Source organism: Colobus angolensis, unplaced genomic scaffold, assembly GCF_000951035.1.
Source record: "Colobus angolensis palliatus isolate OR3802 unplaced genomic scaffold, Cang.pa_1.0 Scaffold86, whole genome shotgun sequence".
NCBI classification, from domain to species: Eukaryota; Metazoa; Chordata; class Mammalia; order Primates; family Cercopithecidae; genus Colobus; species Colobus angolensis.
In genome coordinates, this window is record NW_012122487.1 from 2,426,802 (window position 1) to 2,443,814 (window position 17,013).

A 17,013-nucleotide genomic window follows, 5' to 3' on the forward strand; every position below is an offset into this window, starting at 1 on the left:
TGTGGCATTCAGGTGAGATTAGGGTTTTTAGCCTAATGGCCATTGGAAGCTGTTGAAATTTTAATTAGGAAGTGAAAATGGCTAGATTTTTGTTTCATATAGATAATCTTAAGGCCTGAATGGAGGTGGAATTGAAGAGAATATATCCCAAAGTAAAGAGTTTATAGTAGTTTGGGCCATGAGTAAGAGCCTAGTAGTAGTAGTTAGAGGGCTTGTTTGAAGAAATATTTATGGAGAAAATGGCAGCCTTTGATGGTGAGTGTAGTGGGGTAGGGAAGAGGAAGGAATGTGCTTGGTTTCTAGTTGGGTGGCTGTGTTGCTAGTATCCTGTCATCTGAAAGATCATGGGGAAGATGAGAAGTTTTTCTCATTTCGTTTCCCCTAACACAAGAAACTAATTTGTCAGATATTTCCATTTTGTTTCATTGATGATTCCATGATACTTTTTTTCCCCCAGTACTGCTCTGATAGTTTAGCTGTTAGATGTCTTAGGTCTTTTCTATTTCTTATGAGGAGTAAATTTTGCTTTTAAAATTTCACTTATGCCTCTCTTTTTTCTTTCATAAATTTTTTTAACCTCCAGGAAGAACCTAGGAAAGTCCGCTTTGATTATGACTTATTCCTGCATCTTGAAGGCCATCCACCAGTGAATCACCTCCGCTGTGAAAAGCTAACTTTCAACAACCCCACAGAGGACTTTAGGAGAAAGTTGCTGAAGGCAGGAGGGGTAAGTGGCACTCTCTTGTGAAAAGCGTTCCTATTAAAAAACAAAAAACAAAAAAAACTAGTTCCTGATGTGTTAAAAAGTATAATAAGGTTTTGGGAGAGGTGAAAAGAGATGATGTAACTTGATGGCTTAGCTGTGGATTCATGTGTTCAGATGAAGAGGTAGACAATAATATTTTAGATAGGTATAAGTTTGAAATTACACTATTTATCAAAACAGTCTTAAAATCTATGCAGCTCAAATTTAATTATGACAAAATGCCAAAACAAACAAGCAATAAACTCTCCTCATTTAAGAAAAGAATAATATCTGAACTGTGTTGTATCAGTTATAGAAACTTTTGGGTTAAGTTGCAAGTCACATTAAAAATTATATAAAAAGAAATCCAAATTTTCTTGATCACAATTAATAGAAAAAGTATCTTCACTCATATTACATGTTTGAGTCATTTAAATACACATTTTTGTTTGTTTGAATTTTGTGTTGATAAAAGATGGATTTTCCTTTTTAAAGTAATGGTAGCAAAAGTGTTGTAAATTTTTGCCTTTGTGATTTGACTAGTATGGGAAAGAATTTTAAGTGGTACCTCTTGCAAACATAAACATTTGGAATGTTTGCTTCTGAAGCTGGGTCAGCTGTACAAACTCTATTGATTGGTCAAAATCTATTTGACAATGAGTGTCACTGGGATCATCAGCTCCTACTTCACATGAACTTACGTATCATATTATGTGGGCACTTCACACCCCGTCTATTTTGAAATGTGTTCTTTTCTCCAGGATCATCTTCACTTCACTTCCAGTTTCTCTGGAAGGTTTTTGCACAGTTTTCTATTTATGAAGTTATTTTCTATATGCATTTGTAGACCATAACCCGCCAAGATGCCTTTTATCACCGATAAACTCTCTACCTGAGGGCTTTGTAGGAAGGAGGTGTTTTTTTTATGGCATAGTTTCCTTTATTGGATACCTGAACAACCACTTTGAGAACCTAAGAAAAGCTATTGTTCCTCTTATGAGAAAGTTGCTGATGTATATAATTGTGTGATTATTCTGGGTGATGTGAACCTTATTTTTTGAGTTCTGTTTTGCTAGGCTGCTGTCCTTTTACTTGAATTATGAATACGCGTTTGAAGCATTGCAAGTACTTTTACCATGTTTCATTCCTTGTTGTATGTATGTCAGGAGATTATGGGTTAAGTGGGTATTGGACCAGCTTTGGAAATGAAATGCCACTTAGAGTATTCTATGGGGGAAATACAGTTTCATGAAGAAATGGGCTTTTGTTTAAACATCTTATTTTAAAATTAGGAACTTATTATAAAACTATTAAAGAAGTTGTTTGGAAAAGTAACTCTATTTTACTCCTTTTATGGTTATCAGGAGTATAGTGTTGATGCTGTTTACCTAAGTCTATGCCCTTAACAATCAACTAGTCCATTTTACATACTAATCAGCCTCATTTTTTTCTTAAGAATTTGGCATTTTACATTTCTGATTATCTCTTTTGGGTTGTGTAGTTGGGTGGGTAATTGGAGTGTGCAAATTATGGAACTCAAGTACATCATGCTTCTGATAAGGGTCGTAGGAAAATGTAAATATGACACAAGAACTTTTTAAAGCAACCACTTAGTCCCAGAGAAGTAGAGGGCTGCCTGTGAGCTGGAAAAGAGGTTACAGTCAGTGATAATGCAGCAAAGTGCAGCACTACATCCTGATAAGGTCTCTAGTTGATTTCTCATCTTGTGCTCTACTCAGCCTTTATCTCAGAATGATTCTTCTTGACTTCCAACTTTTCTTCGTTGTGTTTAAGTGCTGTTTGAAGCCAGCAGATATTTTCCTATTAGAATTAGACTGTGTCTTGACAACTAAAATAATAAAATGTGAACTATTCCAGGCATACGCTATTTGAAATATTACAAGTTATTTAAGGGACTAATCACAGTGAATTTTACAGTAAAATAAACACTTAAAAATTAATTAAAAATCATAGTAATTCTACAGATTTTGTCCATTTCATATGGGAAGATTAAAATGAACTTCTATAGAAATGTAAAAAGAAATCAATAGACTAATAGACTTTTTTTGACTTACCTAGATTTTTGACTGCCTTATATTATTTATACCTGGCTTTAACCATTTGTCTTGTCTTAGTATTAATGCACCCTATCATGGTGTTACTAACTTATGAGCCATTCTGATTTCATGAGAAATGAGTTCACGATTGTGTCTTCAGATAAACTTTTCTCTTTTTTTGCCTGGGTTTTTTGATGGGAGAAAGGATACTTTCCTCCTTATACCTAAAGATTATGTGTGCAACATAGATGTATATATTCTACCTTAAAAGGAAAAAAAAATTGAACCCTTCTTCTAGTCATTATATATAACTTAAGGCATGGGTGGAGTAAACTTAGTGTTTGACCATGGTTCCCTCTCTTTTACTTTTTTCTTTTAAACTAAAAAGTACATAGAGCTATTAAAAGTTGAGTGTCGCTTTTCGAGAGATCAGAAAGGTTGTTTTTAGAGCTGGAAGCATCTTGGAAAAAATGTTTTTTTAGCTCTTAGAAGAAAATAATTCAAAAGAACTTTTGCCAGAGAATCTTGAAAAACTGCAGATTTTTTCTGCTTCATAATCTATAAGCCTATAACAACTTTTTTGGGAGAGGGATCAGTAACATTCTATTCTTTTCACTGGATTTTGTTTTTAATTTCAATGTCATACTGTTTCCTAGTCTCAAAACTTGGTGTGTGTCCCCCTTAGAAGAAATGTACCCTGTGTTTTTCTGTGACATGGCTCCGTAATATTAAGTACATTCTTGTTATAAAAGAAAAAATACTGTGGGCAGGGCACATTTAGACTTAAACATTATTTTCTGAGAGTATTGAATACAGAGTGATTTATTTTATAGGACCCTGAAAGTAGTTTCCTCTAAGTTGGAGAGCTCCTGGGAGCTTGCTGGGGAAATTGTGGATTTGGTTTAGGAACTAGCCCGTCAAATTTTTTTTTTTTTTTTTTTAATTGAGATAGAGTCTCACTCTGTTGCCCAGGCTGGAGTGCAGTGGCTTGATTTTTGTACACTGCAGCCTTGACTTGCCAGGCTGAAATGAACGTCCCACCTCAGCTTCCCAAGTAGCCGTGACTACAGATACATGCCACCACATTTACTAATTAAATAAAAAAAAAAATTGTAGAGACAGGGTCTTATTATGTTGCCCAGGTTGGTAGATTTTTATTTTTATTTTTTGAGATAGAGTCTTACTCTGTCACCTAGGCTGAAGTGCAGTGGTGCAGTCATGGCTCACTGCAGCCTCAACCTCCTTGGCTCAAGTGATCCTCCCACCTCAGCCTCCTGAGTAGCTGGGACAACAGGCACAGACTACCACATCTGACTAATTTTTGTATTTTTTGTAGAGACAGGGTTTTCCCATGTTGCCCAGGCTGGTCTTGAACTCCTGAGCTGAAATGATCAGCCCCCTTAGGCCTCCTAAAGTGCTGGGACTACAGGTGTGAGTCACTGCGTCCAGCCCCTTGTCAAGCTTTAAGTAGGAAAAAGAGGGTAGGGGTTATGAAATGGGAAAGAACAACTTGAGAACTTACTATAAAAATTATTATTCATATTTATTATATAAATTTTAGTATATTATTATATTAAGGGAGGATATTTCCTTTGAGATCTTTATTCTTTGACTGGTAGAGAGAAGAGAGCAGTGAGCAGTAAACTTTTGAGGGCAAGATCACACATAATCTGTCTTTTAATTTTAAGCAAAAGGACCAAATGTACTCTGTGGAGAAGCACCTCTGTATTTGCTGAGATATTTCTATGTATTTCCCATTTTTAAAGAATGAACTGATTGATCCCTTTTGGATCAGTGATTCTCAAATTGTGCTCATTAGGATATTAAGATTAAAAGGCTTGTGATTATGACAGGTAATTTTCTCTCTATTCACTTATCACTTTTTAGTAGCTGGAATTCAGTCATACTGAAAATATTGCAGAAGAGTTTGACATCTGTTACTATAAGACAGATGAAAGAAGATGAACTTTTCTTTGAGGTGTTGGCAAAGTAAACATATACTGTATATTAGGTATTGTATATCGGGGAACTACTAACTTGTCTTTCTGAATTTCTGGTTGGAAAGATGTGTGATACAATTGGAAAAGTTTTAAAGTCAGGTTGGTTTAGATAAAACCTTTATCATCTTCAAACTGGGTAACCCTGGGAAAAACCATCGCATCTTTTTGTATCTCAGTTTATTAACTGTGAAGCGGATATGGCAGTGTTTTCCTCATAGGGAACGTGTAACCATAGTGTATGGCACATAGTAGATACCCAGTACCTTAGTTCTTTTCCCCTCAATTACTGGTTTAGAATATCAACAGATGCTTAACCATCTTTATATCAGACACTTAAAGGTACGGTGAAAAAGATTTGCTATTTAGTGTAAGCTACTCAACATTTATTCACAGGAAAATGTGTTTAGCACTAGTTAGTGTGACCAGAGCATTGATAGATCTGTGTTGTGTTTAAAGATTAGCCTGTGGTTTCTTTCTCCAAGGTGTTGGCACTCTGTATTTTGCTTGTATAAAGTGCCTGTTTGTATTTTGCTTGTGTAAAGGGCTTGGAATATTATTTTGCAAGATATAACTTTTCATTAGAAAAATAGATTATTACCATTGTTCTTAATTCTGAATTTTGAGCAGACTAAACGCTTCTCAAGGCTATGTGTTTCCTTAGAAGAGTTCACATATATGTCCAGCAAGGTAGTTGGATCCTTGTGCTTCTACGAAGAAAGCACAAAATAGGCAAGCATCTTTGGAAAATCAAGTTTATTTTGCAGTTTCTTTTTTTTTTTTTTTGCCTGGAAACCAAATGGCCTGCTTTGGTTCTGTTGTTTTTTATGGGATGGTGGTAGGACGTTGGGTGTTTGTTTGTTCCTGCTGCTTTTCTTTCTTCTTTCCCTCCCTCTTTCTTTCTCTCCCTCCCTCCTTCCTTCCTTCCTTTCCTCAATTAAACAGGGCAAAGTCTAAACATGTTGTTCAGTCCTATTTCTGAATCACTGGCAAGCAGTTAATTTTGAGGACTGAAAATTAAAACTAACCACAGCAGTTGTTAAAACTAGGGTTTCTATAGGCAGAAATCCAATTCTGTTCAGACGCCACCTGTTTCAGTAGGACATTTCAGACGCCCATTTGGCAAGATTTGCTGGAGAAGACATGGGGAACATGCTTCCAGTCTGTATTAAATCTGCAGCATAATGCAGCCCTGTTTCTGAGAGTGACAGTTACATTTATATATGATCTGTTTTCGCAAGGAATAAATTGGAATCTTTCTGAAATGCTGCTGATTGTCAAGTGAAATTCAGGCCCACAGTGGACCTCCAACGAGGGGTTTTGCTTATTAAAGGGCCAAAAGGATCTTAGGATAAGGAGCTTTCACTAATGCAGCTGTGTCAAGCCATCTGAACACAGCATTTTATTACAAGGATTTGGAATGAATCTTTTGTAGGGTGGTTTAGTGTTTCCTTTGTAGGGGAGTTCAGAACACTTCTAATTTCTCAACTGTATGGATCACATTCTCTTCTCCTCAAATTTTAATTGTTTTGTGTAGGTAAATATACACACAGTGCAGCATGATGTACACTAAATTTTCCTCTGGGACACCAGTAATACTGTAGTAAATAAACTCATACATAGTTCTTTGTGCACATGGATATGTCTGTAGGATAAATTCCTTAGAGTAGAATTGTGGGTCCAAGGCAAAGTGAAATTTAAATTTTGGTAGACATGTACACATTTCCTGCCAAAGAGGTTGTATTACTCTATGCCTGCACCAAATAGTATGTGAGTGCCTGTTTCTCCACAGGATGATTTATTAAACTACCCTTTCCCCCAATCTGATGGATGAAAAATGGCATCTCATTTGTAATTCACATTTCTCTCATGAGTGATGGTGAGCAACTTTTCATATACTTAAAAAACGATTTTCATTTCCTTTCAAAGACCACATTTTAATGTATTTTAAATGGGAAATATTCTAAGTGTTTCAGTTTCAACTTAAATTTATGGGTACTCTTCCCACATACTTACATTTGGAAAGGTTACAAAAAGATACGGAAGCCTCTTTAACCAAGGTCTGTGTTTTCAGGCTTTCTTCGATGTGTAACAAATTATGTTCTTAGGAACTGATTTGTCAAGACTTTGGCTTCTAAAAATATAAGTGGCTTTTGTGGCAAACTCATCTAGACAGTGCCTAGAGATGGATAGCTGGCTGCTTATTTTAAAAATGACTCAAAGAAAATAATACAGAGAAGATTATTTTAGTGGCTGCCACTGGACAGCTTCATTGGATTTTTGGATATTTGTTTTGGAATAAGTACCTTTTTGATTATTTTCTGATATATATATAACTCTGTAATTGTCTGCTTTAAAAGATAAAAGAATGCTGCTGCTTTTTTACTGGCACTGATAAAAGGTGGTTTATTTAAATAAATGTAAGACCAAGCAGGCTGCTTCATTTATGTGGTTATTTCTTAGAAGCTAATTTTCTGTCATATTTGGCATTTTCTCCTTCTTTCTATAACCTTGTCTGCCACCTCCCCCCAAAAACTGGAAAATTAAGTCATGAAAGTGGAACATATATATAAATATTAAGTAGAAAGTCAAAATTGTGAACGTTAATTCCAAATGTAATGTCGATCTCATAAATTGTTTCAGGGAAAGCATGGTCATGATAGTACAAAGTTATTTATGTCACTCCACCTATTTAGTGTTTTTATGATTTAATGTCTTCTTAAAGTCACACACGTTGATTGCAGGGCAGTTACAGACTTTTAAAAATATGTACCAGAAAAATCTGTGCGATAAAACAACTTTCTTGTCTTCATTTGTTCCTTCCTTCCCAACTACTGTTTACCTTTTAAGTGACGAGGAAAAAAATAGGGGCAAACTTTCCACTCTGCTGAAAGCTCAAACGCCATCACTACATAAACTGAGCAAAGACTGAAAGAAACGGAAGAGAGAGGGAGATGTTTCTAGAATGTGTACTAAATTGTTTCTCTGTTTAAATACACAAATATTGCAGTTGAAAACTGTTGATTCTATTTCTCTCTTTCGTCTTTGCTCAGGTACTAGTTCTTTATGTATTTGTTTCAAGGATGCATACAAAGTGTATCTAATAGTTTATCTGAGTTCATTCTCTCCTAGGATGGTAAGGGAGTTGTCTATGAGCACAGCTGCCTATTTTGACTGTCCCCACCAGGTATTTTTGGGTTTCATACTCTATAATATTAAATGACAACAATTTTAGGGGAAATTGAGGAGGAGAACGGGGGCTGTGATTAACATTTTGTTTTCTGCCTTTTGTCTTGTTCCATGAGTTGTAAGAAAACCTGACAACAATCAGGATCTGAAGGTAGCACTTTAAGAAACAAATGTCTGAGACTCGAAGTAGGCATATATGGTTCATTTTCAGAGGTTGAGGATAGATGGTACGTGGTTTCCATGGTATAACAAAAAGATCATTTGATTTTATATCTGAAGGCACAAATTCAATTCTTGGATCTGCTGCTAATTTACCTTGGGCTTAGGTTTGTATAAATCCAAAATAAGTATAATATCCCCTTTCTGCCATTTGAGATTATTAAGTGCAATCTGGTACATAGTTAAGTAGTCAGCAAATAATTAGTTTATTTATTCACATGACCTCTTTTTTCTGCAGATTTATTATATTTTGGGTTAAACCATGATTTTTGTTACTTGGAATGGTGAAAGTAAAAGGTTTCGATTACAAGGATTTGACATAATAATAATGTTCCACCAGGAAGAACATATTTTAGTTTCAAGAAGGAATATAACATTTTCCCTGATTTTAAAATAAGTATGTGTTAATTTTAGGAAGTGTGGACATCTAGAAAAGCAAAAAAGAAGAAAATAAATCATTATAATCTTTCCAGTGATTATAACCTCTGTCAATATTTCACATTGTATTTTTATGTAGATGAGATCCCACTGAAAATCTATATTTTGCATTTAATATATTAAACATAACTTACATAGATTTTAAACATATATGACTTTATTCTATGTCCTCACACTTCAGAGGATTGATGTAAACTTTTTGGTTGTTAAGAACTTACCATTAATGTGTTCCATTGCTTTCTCCCTCCCCCATCCCCCAGCTCCCCTTTCTGGGGCTCTGCTTCTCAAAATTAAACTTACTGGCTTAAGACCCAGAAATTAAAAGAACTGTTTTGCACAAATTTGAAATTTTCTCTTCATGGTTTTGACAATACAGAAGTATGATGTACTAGTTCATGTGTGTGTGTGTGTGTGTGTGTGTGTGTGACTGTGACTGTTTAGTCCATAGATCAGTTATTTGGAAAGATCTGTAAATATTTTGTTTCTGGTTTTGTTTCTGTTTTTGAGATGGAGTCTTGCTCTGTCACCCAAGCTGGTATATAGTGGCGCCATCTCGGATAACTGCAGCCTCTGCCTCCTGGGTTCAAGGGATTCTCCTGCCTCAGTCTCCTGAGTAGCTGGGACTACAGATGTACACCACCACACCCAGCTAATTTTTGTATTTTTTAGTAGAGTCGGGATTTCACCATGTTGGTCAGGTTGGTCTTGAACTCCTGACCTCAAGTGATCCACCCGCCTCAACTCCAAAAGTGCTGGGATTATAGACGTGAGCCAGCGTACCTGGCCTAAGATTTATAATTTAATATAGATTATTGTAGATGTAGATTTTGCAGCTTGTCTTTGTAAATATCATTCACACCTTCCCTTTCCCTATACGGTAGATTGTGGGCCTGTGGGTAGTGTGAAATGGTAAAATAATGGACAGATTGAGTGAGATAAGGATGCCCTGTTCATGAAACAAACTGGTCCAATCAACTACAGTTAGAGTAAAATGAAGTATTATAAAAATTTAGTTGGCCTTACAAATATCAGCCTTTACATGAACTTGTGGTGACTTAAGATAGGAATTTGTATGGATAATGTAGACCGAAGTCCATGCATATGATGACCATTGTGTCTTTGGGCAAATTAAAAATAAATGCCATGCTTATAATCCCAGCACTTTGGGAGACTGGGGTGGGAGGATCACTTGAGACCAGGAGTTTGAGACCAACCTGGGCCACAGAGTGAGACCCCTATCTCTACAAAATACAATACAATACAATAAAATAAAATTAGCTTGGTGTAGTGACACCCCTCTATAGTCCTAGCTACTCAGGAGGCTGAAGTGGGAGGATCGCTTGAGCACAGGAATTTGAGGCTCCAGTGAGTTATGATTTCTGCCACTGCACTACAGCCCCAGCCTTGGTGACAGAGCAAGACCCTGTCTCTAAATAGGTAAGGAAGTAAAGTGCTGCTATCTCTCCCCAACCTACAAAACCTCAGCCCAAGAAGCATGGCATGGCTAGCATAGCATAGCTGAATTTCAGCTAATCCTCATCCCATTGGCCACACTTCCTATGCAGGGTATCATCTGGACAACCATTTGCAGTGGCACTATTTGTAGGTTCATAAAAAAGGTGATTTTGATGTTAAAGCTATCTTGTTTGATACAGTCTAGACAGAGTTATCTGGAGAAATAATAAATAAATCTTTCTTGAAAATTTGTTATCAGGGTGTTCTGGTTTTGAATAGCCATGTTCTCTCAAAGGTTTAGCTTGACCTCTCTTTCTGCCACTCTGCTTTGTGCTTTTAGCTTATGACACTATTGTCCAGCATTCATAGATAACTGTAAAGGTCTGGTGTAAGCATAGGGAGCAAAAACTTTTGATAAGACTGTTTTGCTAAACCAGGGGTTTCAAATGCCAGTGGCTATGAGACCAAGGTAATCCTTTGAAAGAACATGGCTACAAAAACTAGAGGACCAGCTGAATAAGGTAGCCCTTGCTGTAGGGAATTTCATACAAAAGATAGTTATTTATTATTTTTTTAAAGTAAAGACTAAGTGAAGTGGAATTTTCCTTTCTGATGATTTTGAGCTCTAAATACTTTGGCAAAGAAATCATCAGTGAACTCTAAATCAGGAATATTCTAGATCAGCATTAATAAAAATACCTTCTACTATGTTCTAGTTTTAAGATGTACTTTAGCTGATTTGGCTCTTCATATGGGTCTCAGGACCAGGGCTAGAACTAATTCTAGTTGAGTCATTTCTCTTATGTCCCCTCTGTATTTTTCCTTCCTAGATTTCTGTTCCTACTTTGAACAGAAGGGATTGGCTTCTTTCGTCCATCACACCCTCTCCCGGGGTCAGGTTTCTCAAGCTTCTTTACTTCTCTATCCACACCAACCCCTGGGATCATTTTATCTGAAATCTGTTCTTTTTCATTCTTTTCTGGAAGATATTTTTGTGGCTTATATATATAACACTTAATTTTGGCCTCAGTTTATTTTTAATTTAAAAATGCTGTAATTTAAACCTTTATTCTGATTTACCTTTTAAAAATGAAAATAGCTTGACATCAGATGTATGTGCTCTGTACTGCAGAGCAACATAGAATGTGAATGTCTCACACAGGTCGTAGGTTAAACTACTCTGGATTGATCAGCCTTAAAGATAATAGTAACACCTATAGAAATTGAGATGTATAGTAGCTTTCTCACTGCTCAATTTTCTGCATACTGATCCTGATTTTTTTTGATGCAATGAATATAGCATAACAGTTAGAAAGGCAGATGCATAGCACAGCCCTTTTTTTCAAATCCTGGTATTCGTGCTTAGTAGCTGTGTGTCTTTGGACTCATTACTAATCTCTGTCAGTCTGTTTGCTCATTTGTAAAATGAGGTGTTGTGCCATCTACCAGGATATGGTAGTTGTGAGGATGACTTGAGGTAATGCATGAGAAATGATTAGCACAGTGACTGCTATTTAGGAAAAATTCATGAACACTTTCATTATTTTTAATACATTTAGATTCTGAGCATGTGGATCAGGGTATATTTTTATGACTATAAAATGAGTAAATCATACAGTTCTGTAGCTGATGAAATTCTTTGATATAATAGGTCAAAGTCACCATTTTACAGATGAGTAAACTAAGACATCAAATACTGAAATCAGTCAAGGAAGAAATTGCTGAGTCAGAGTTTTTGTTCGTTGTCCTTGCATATTCTTTCTATAGTTACACATAATGATATTAGCTTTCTTTTTGGAAATGCAATGAAAAGAAGACAAAGAATTTAAAATCAAAACCCCCAGGGCCACTTCTCTTAGTTGCATTAGGACAAATGGAGCAATCTTGCATGAGTCTCCTTTCTGAAGACAACTTGGGGTAAACTGCCAGTGAAGCAGCTCACTGGTTGGCAGCAATGGACTTCATCTTTTTGTTTATTGCTTTGTAGACGAAATTTTCCTGTATTTCTCTTGCTTCTGAAAATACAGTTTTTGTGGAGAATATGATAATTAGAAATCCTTTTCCCCCAAACTTTTTAAAGCCAGCATCAGCCTATCTGTGGGGATTGGTGAAGTTTGCATTTTCTGTAAGTTAAGAGGTAATCATAATTTTTGGAGTTTTTCTTTTATTCAGTTGAACAGCAAGGTTATGCATGATTTTTTAAGTGGTCTAAAAATGGTTAATGCAACATTAATCAGCATGTGAAAAAACATATAATAAATCAACAAATAACTGTAATCTACCAGGGTTTCGAAAGTAGAGATGCAAATAAGCCATATGGTATTGTGATTTTTTGAGTGCTTAGGTATTAAAAGGTTTTCTGCTCAGGGTAGGAAAGTAGGATGGTAATACACTTTAATAGAATCAGTTTACTGTGGCTGACTTGCTACATTTTCTCTGGGGGAGCTACTTTGGCCTGTTTATAGCCATCTTCTACTACCCCCACCACACATGTACAGTCCTTTGGATTTATGATCTTAAAATGGTTAAGAATAGTTGAATCTAGGACCGATAAGACAGGCTCAGGAAATCCAAGATGCTTTTCAAGTCCTGGAAGACTTCTGGTGGAAGATTTTTATTCTTTTGTTTCTTGCTTCATAGATTGAAGTTCCCTGTACAAAACTAATTTATTTTGCTTCTGAAAATCAACTTTGAGAGGCCCTTCCTAAGTCTTCCCGTACTCCTTTTTCTTCAGATACCATCCTTACACCTCCCACTTTCTGCCTACGTAGCTCTGAGTGTATAAACAAACAAAAATAAAAATGTCCTTCCAAGAGGCATTTTTTTTAGCTTAGCGCTTGCCTTATCTGGATGACATATAAATACTTTTCATTTTGAAATATTTGAGTACCTACTGTGGGCCACACTTAATGCCAGATTCTGGGTGTATAGTGAAAGATGACTGATTTTTTTTTTTTTTGCTTTCTATTAAGCCTTAACTCTTGGTCGATTTTTAAGGGATAATAAATTCTCATTTTTTAAGAGGATTGAAATAATCTAGCTCAGTTTCTTCTTTTTAAAAACAACACCGGGTGTGGTGGTGAGCACCTGTAGTCCCAGCTACTAAGGAGACTGAGGCAGGAGAATTGCTGGAGCCCAGGAGTTCGAGTCTAGCCTTGGTAACATACCGCGACCCCGTCTCTCAAAAAGAAAGAAACAAGGAAAACAAAACAAATTCATAGCCAGCGGTCCAGGCTGCCCTCATGTGCTTTCGGGAGAAAAATGTGTGGTACTCAGAGATCTGCTTCTTTTAGTGGGGTGCCAGAAGCTTTTTTATTGGGCTCCATTCCCCATCCCATTCCAGGCAGGCTCTGAGTCTCTAAAGACTAAGGATGGCAAAAGCAACATTTTTTTTTTTTTTTTTTAAGAAAGCTGATCTTTTGTGTAAATCATTAGATGGTCAAAGTGCTTGTGTGTAAAATTGTCTTGTTTCTACAACAAATCCTACTAAATGGAGCCGATTTTCCCAATAAGATGTGGAAATACTGTTCCCAAATACACCTTTGAATTTATATTACAAGTTTGTTGTCTTTTTCTGCAACTGAGACAATATATTTTAGTTGAGAGGAGATGAACTGAGGGCTTCAGATTATGCTTGTTTTTTGTTTGCTTTGTTTTTGTGTGTGATATAGATAGAAGAACAACCTCATTTGGCATTTTTGAGAGAAAACCACTGCCTTTTCTTTTATTAGAAAAGCCTTGATTTAGCTGACAGATCTAATTTGTATAAGGAAGCCTTTGTTCCTTTCAGGATGGTATTTAGATTCCTCTTAGAATAATATGGTGCAATTTGGGTCTGCACTATATGTTATGGGTCCTTGGAGAGACAGCCAAGTGGAGCAAATTGAAACAGACTGAAGGCCCCTTGAAGACATCCTCTGATTTCAGTGCCCTTCCCAGAGTCCCTTAGTCCACTGTGCATAGATTGAGGTATGGGGCTTCCCCAAATGCTTTTTACTTACTTTATAATTTAAAAACAAATTGGAAATAATCTTACATTTACACTTGTAATACAAGTATGGTACAAAGAGCTTTTCTTTCTTTGAGAGTAAGTTGCCAATATTGATGTTCCATTGTCCCTGAGTACTTTAGAGTTTATTTCCTGCAAACAAGGGCATTCTTTTATGTAACTACAGTATGACCATCCAGGTCAGGAATTAGCACTGATACATTATTAACTTGTTGTCCTCAGATACTACTCCAGCTTTGTTGCAGATTGTTCCAGTAATGTCCTTTATTTTATTATTATTATTATTATTATTTTTTGAGATGAAGTCTCACTCTGTCACCAAGCTGGAGTGCAGTGGCGCCATCTTGACTCACTGCAACCTCCGCCTCCCAGGCTCAAGCGGTTCTGCTGCCTCATCCTCCCGTGTAGCCGGGACTACAGGTGCGTGCCACCATGCCCAGCTATTTTTTTTTTTTTTTTTTTGTATTTTTAGTAGAGACAGGGTTTCACCATGTTGGCCAGTATGGTCTCGATCTCTGGACCTTGTGATCTGCCCGCCTTGGTCTCCCAAAGTACTGAGATTACAGGTGTGAGCCACCATGCCCGGCCCTGTCCTTTATTTTCATAGCAAAAGGATCCAGTCTACAATCATACATAGCATTTAGTTGTCATGTCTTAGCCTCCGTCAACTGGAAAGAGTTCGTTGGTCTTTCCTTGACTTCCATGAACTTGAAGATTTTAAAGACTTCAGGCCAGTTATTTGGTAGATAAACATACTTAGGTATGTATATTTCCCCACAACTAGATTCATGTTATGCATCTTTGGCAGGAATATCTGGGCTCTTCTCATTGAACCGCATCACATGATCCTGATTTTCATTGAGACATTACTGTTGATGTTAACACCCGTCACTTGATTCAAATGGCATCCTCCAGGCTTCTCCACTGTACAGTTTCTCTTTGTAATTAATAAGTGTTTTATTGGAAGGTACTTTGAGAAGATGTAAATATCCCATTTTTCATCAAACTTGAGTTTATTCTTATGTTTATTTTACCATCATGGACTGATGGGTATATATATTTTTTCAATAGGTGATAACCTATTACTATCATTATTTATTTTGATAACTTAAATTTTCCTGACTTGGCCAGTGGGAGCCCCTTTAATCTGGTTTCTTTGCATGCTTTTTAAACTTTTTCCATAAAAAGATATGTCAAGTTCATTTTGTACTTTCTTGTCCCTGCTCTGAATTCAGCCATTTCTCCAAAGAGCAGGCCCTTTTAGTGGCTCCCAGCCACTGTACGGATGTTTCTCCACCTGTAACCACCCCTCCCCACTGTTGCCTACTTTGCTTGGCCTAACATAAGAACTTTTGGACTGAATTGTTCAGGAAGCAAAAGGGCATAATTTAATCACTTGTGTTAGCTCCAAGTGGATGGGGACTGTAATATATTTGATGTGATATCCCCCGGTGCCTACTATATAGTAAATACTCAATAAATGTATATATTCATTTAAAGGCACATACTTATTATGTACCTGTTAGGGTCAGCCATTATTCCAGGTGCTGGAGAGATACAACAGTGAATCAAAATTTAAGAACAAAAGCATACATATGTGGGAGCCCTGTGAAGGGAAATATTTTTTTGTGAAGGATGGAAATAATTTTGTAAGGCAGCCGTTTCCCAAGTGTGTTTGTTTACACCAATATGTATTCAATGAACAAAAAGCTTTTGATTTTGCACTTTTAAAACTGTTGTTCTCATTAAAGTGCATAGATTAAAAAAAAAAAAAAAAGCATTTTTTTTTTTTTCCAGCCTTGGTGATTTCTTTTTCTGTATTAGGACAGCTCTACTTTTTCCCCCACCCTGTATGTGCCGCACATATAGCTAACTCCACTTTTTAGGGCAAAGGGGTATTGTAGAAATGACATATTAGTTAATTCTGCCCTACAGTTTGTTAGTTTCTACACCTTTGACCAGCAATATAATACTTCCATAGAAAAAAGTGATTTGACTTGAATATTCTTCTCATTGTACTTTTGGTAATAAGTAATATAATATGAAAAAGATAAGAATATATTAGTAACTCTTTAAAGTTATGTTATTTCATTTAACTCCTGTCGGTAGAACTATAATACATACTATATAATCAAACTCTCTCTCTTTTAGTATTATAAAATTATTCAAGCATTTATTCACTCAGCACGTACTTGATTGCCTATTCTTTATCAAGTACTTACCACACAGGACTCTTTAAGAAGATTAAATGAGGCACTGTGTGTGTGTTTTGCTCATAGCAGCTAATAAATAAGTATCTGCTGAATTTGAATGTGAATTTCTCTTCCTAGACTAGAAGATTTTGACATCAGGAATTTTGAATTTTTCTTATAATAAAAATGTTATATTACCACTCTAACTGTATATACCTCTCACTCTATTCCTTTGCCTTCCCTAGATATAATTACCTTCCAAAAGTTTCTTGAGCTTTTAAACATGGTTTTACCATTAATGTATGTATTCTTTTGTTTGCTCAGCTTTGCTTCTTTTTTATTGTTATGAAAATGGTATAATACTATATGTACTTTTTATGACTTTGACTTGCTTTATTTATTCAGCATTATAAGATTTGTCTTTGTTACTGTTTTACTGCTGTATATAGTCCAAAGAGTGATTATATCATGACTTGCGTATTCATTGTCTTGTCTAGATATCTAGATTACCCCTTTTTTATTTGGTTTTGCAATTATGAACCTTTTTGTGCATATGTCTAGTATACCCATGCAAGAGTTTCTGTAGGGCAGTAGATTTCAGACTTTTATGACCATGACCCATAGTAAGAAACAGGTTTTCCATGATAATCAAGCACGCATATACATAAATATGCATGGACAAATGAGACAAAAGTTTCATAAGCCATGCTTA

General features: G+C 36.1%; 1 protein-coding gene across 1 annotated transcript in view; it reads left to right on the forward strand.

Moving 5' to 3' along the window:
* Positions 1 to 17,013, forward strand: part of MLLT3 (myeloid/lymphoid or mixed-lineage leukemia (trithorax homolog, Drosophila); translocated to, 3) — a 277,452-nt gene that overhangs the window by 175,519 nt on the left and 84,920 nt on the right. The window contains 1 exon segment of the mRNA XM_011930354.1: positions 584 to 727. Coding sequence (XP_011785744.1) covers positions 584 to 727 — 144 coding nt within the window.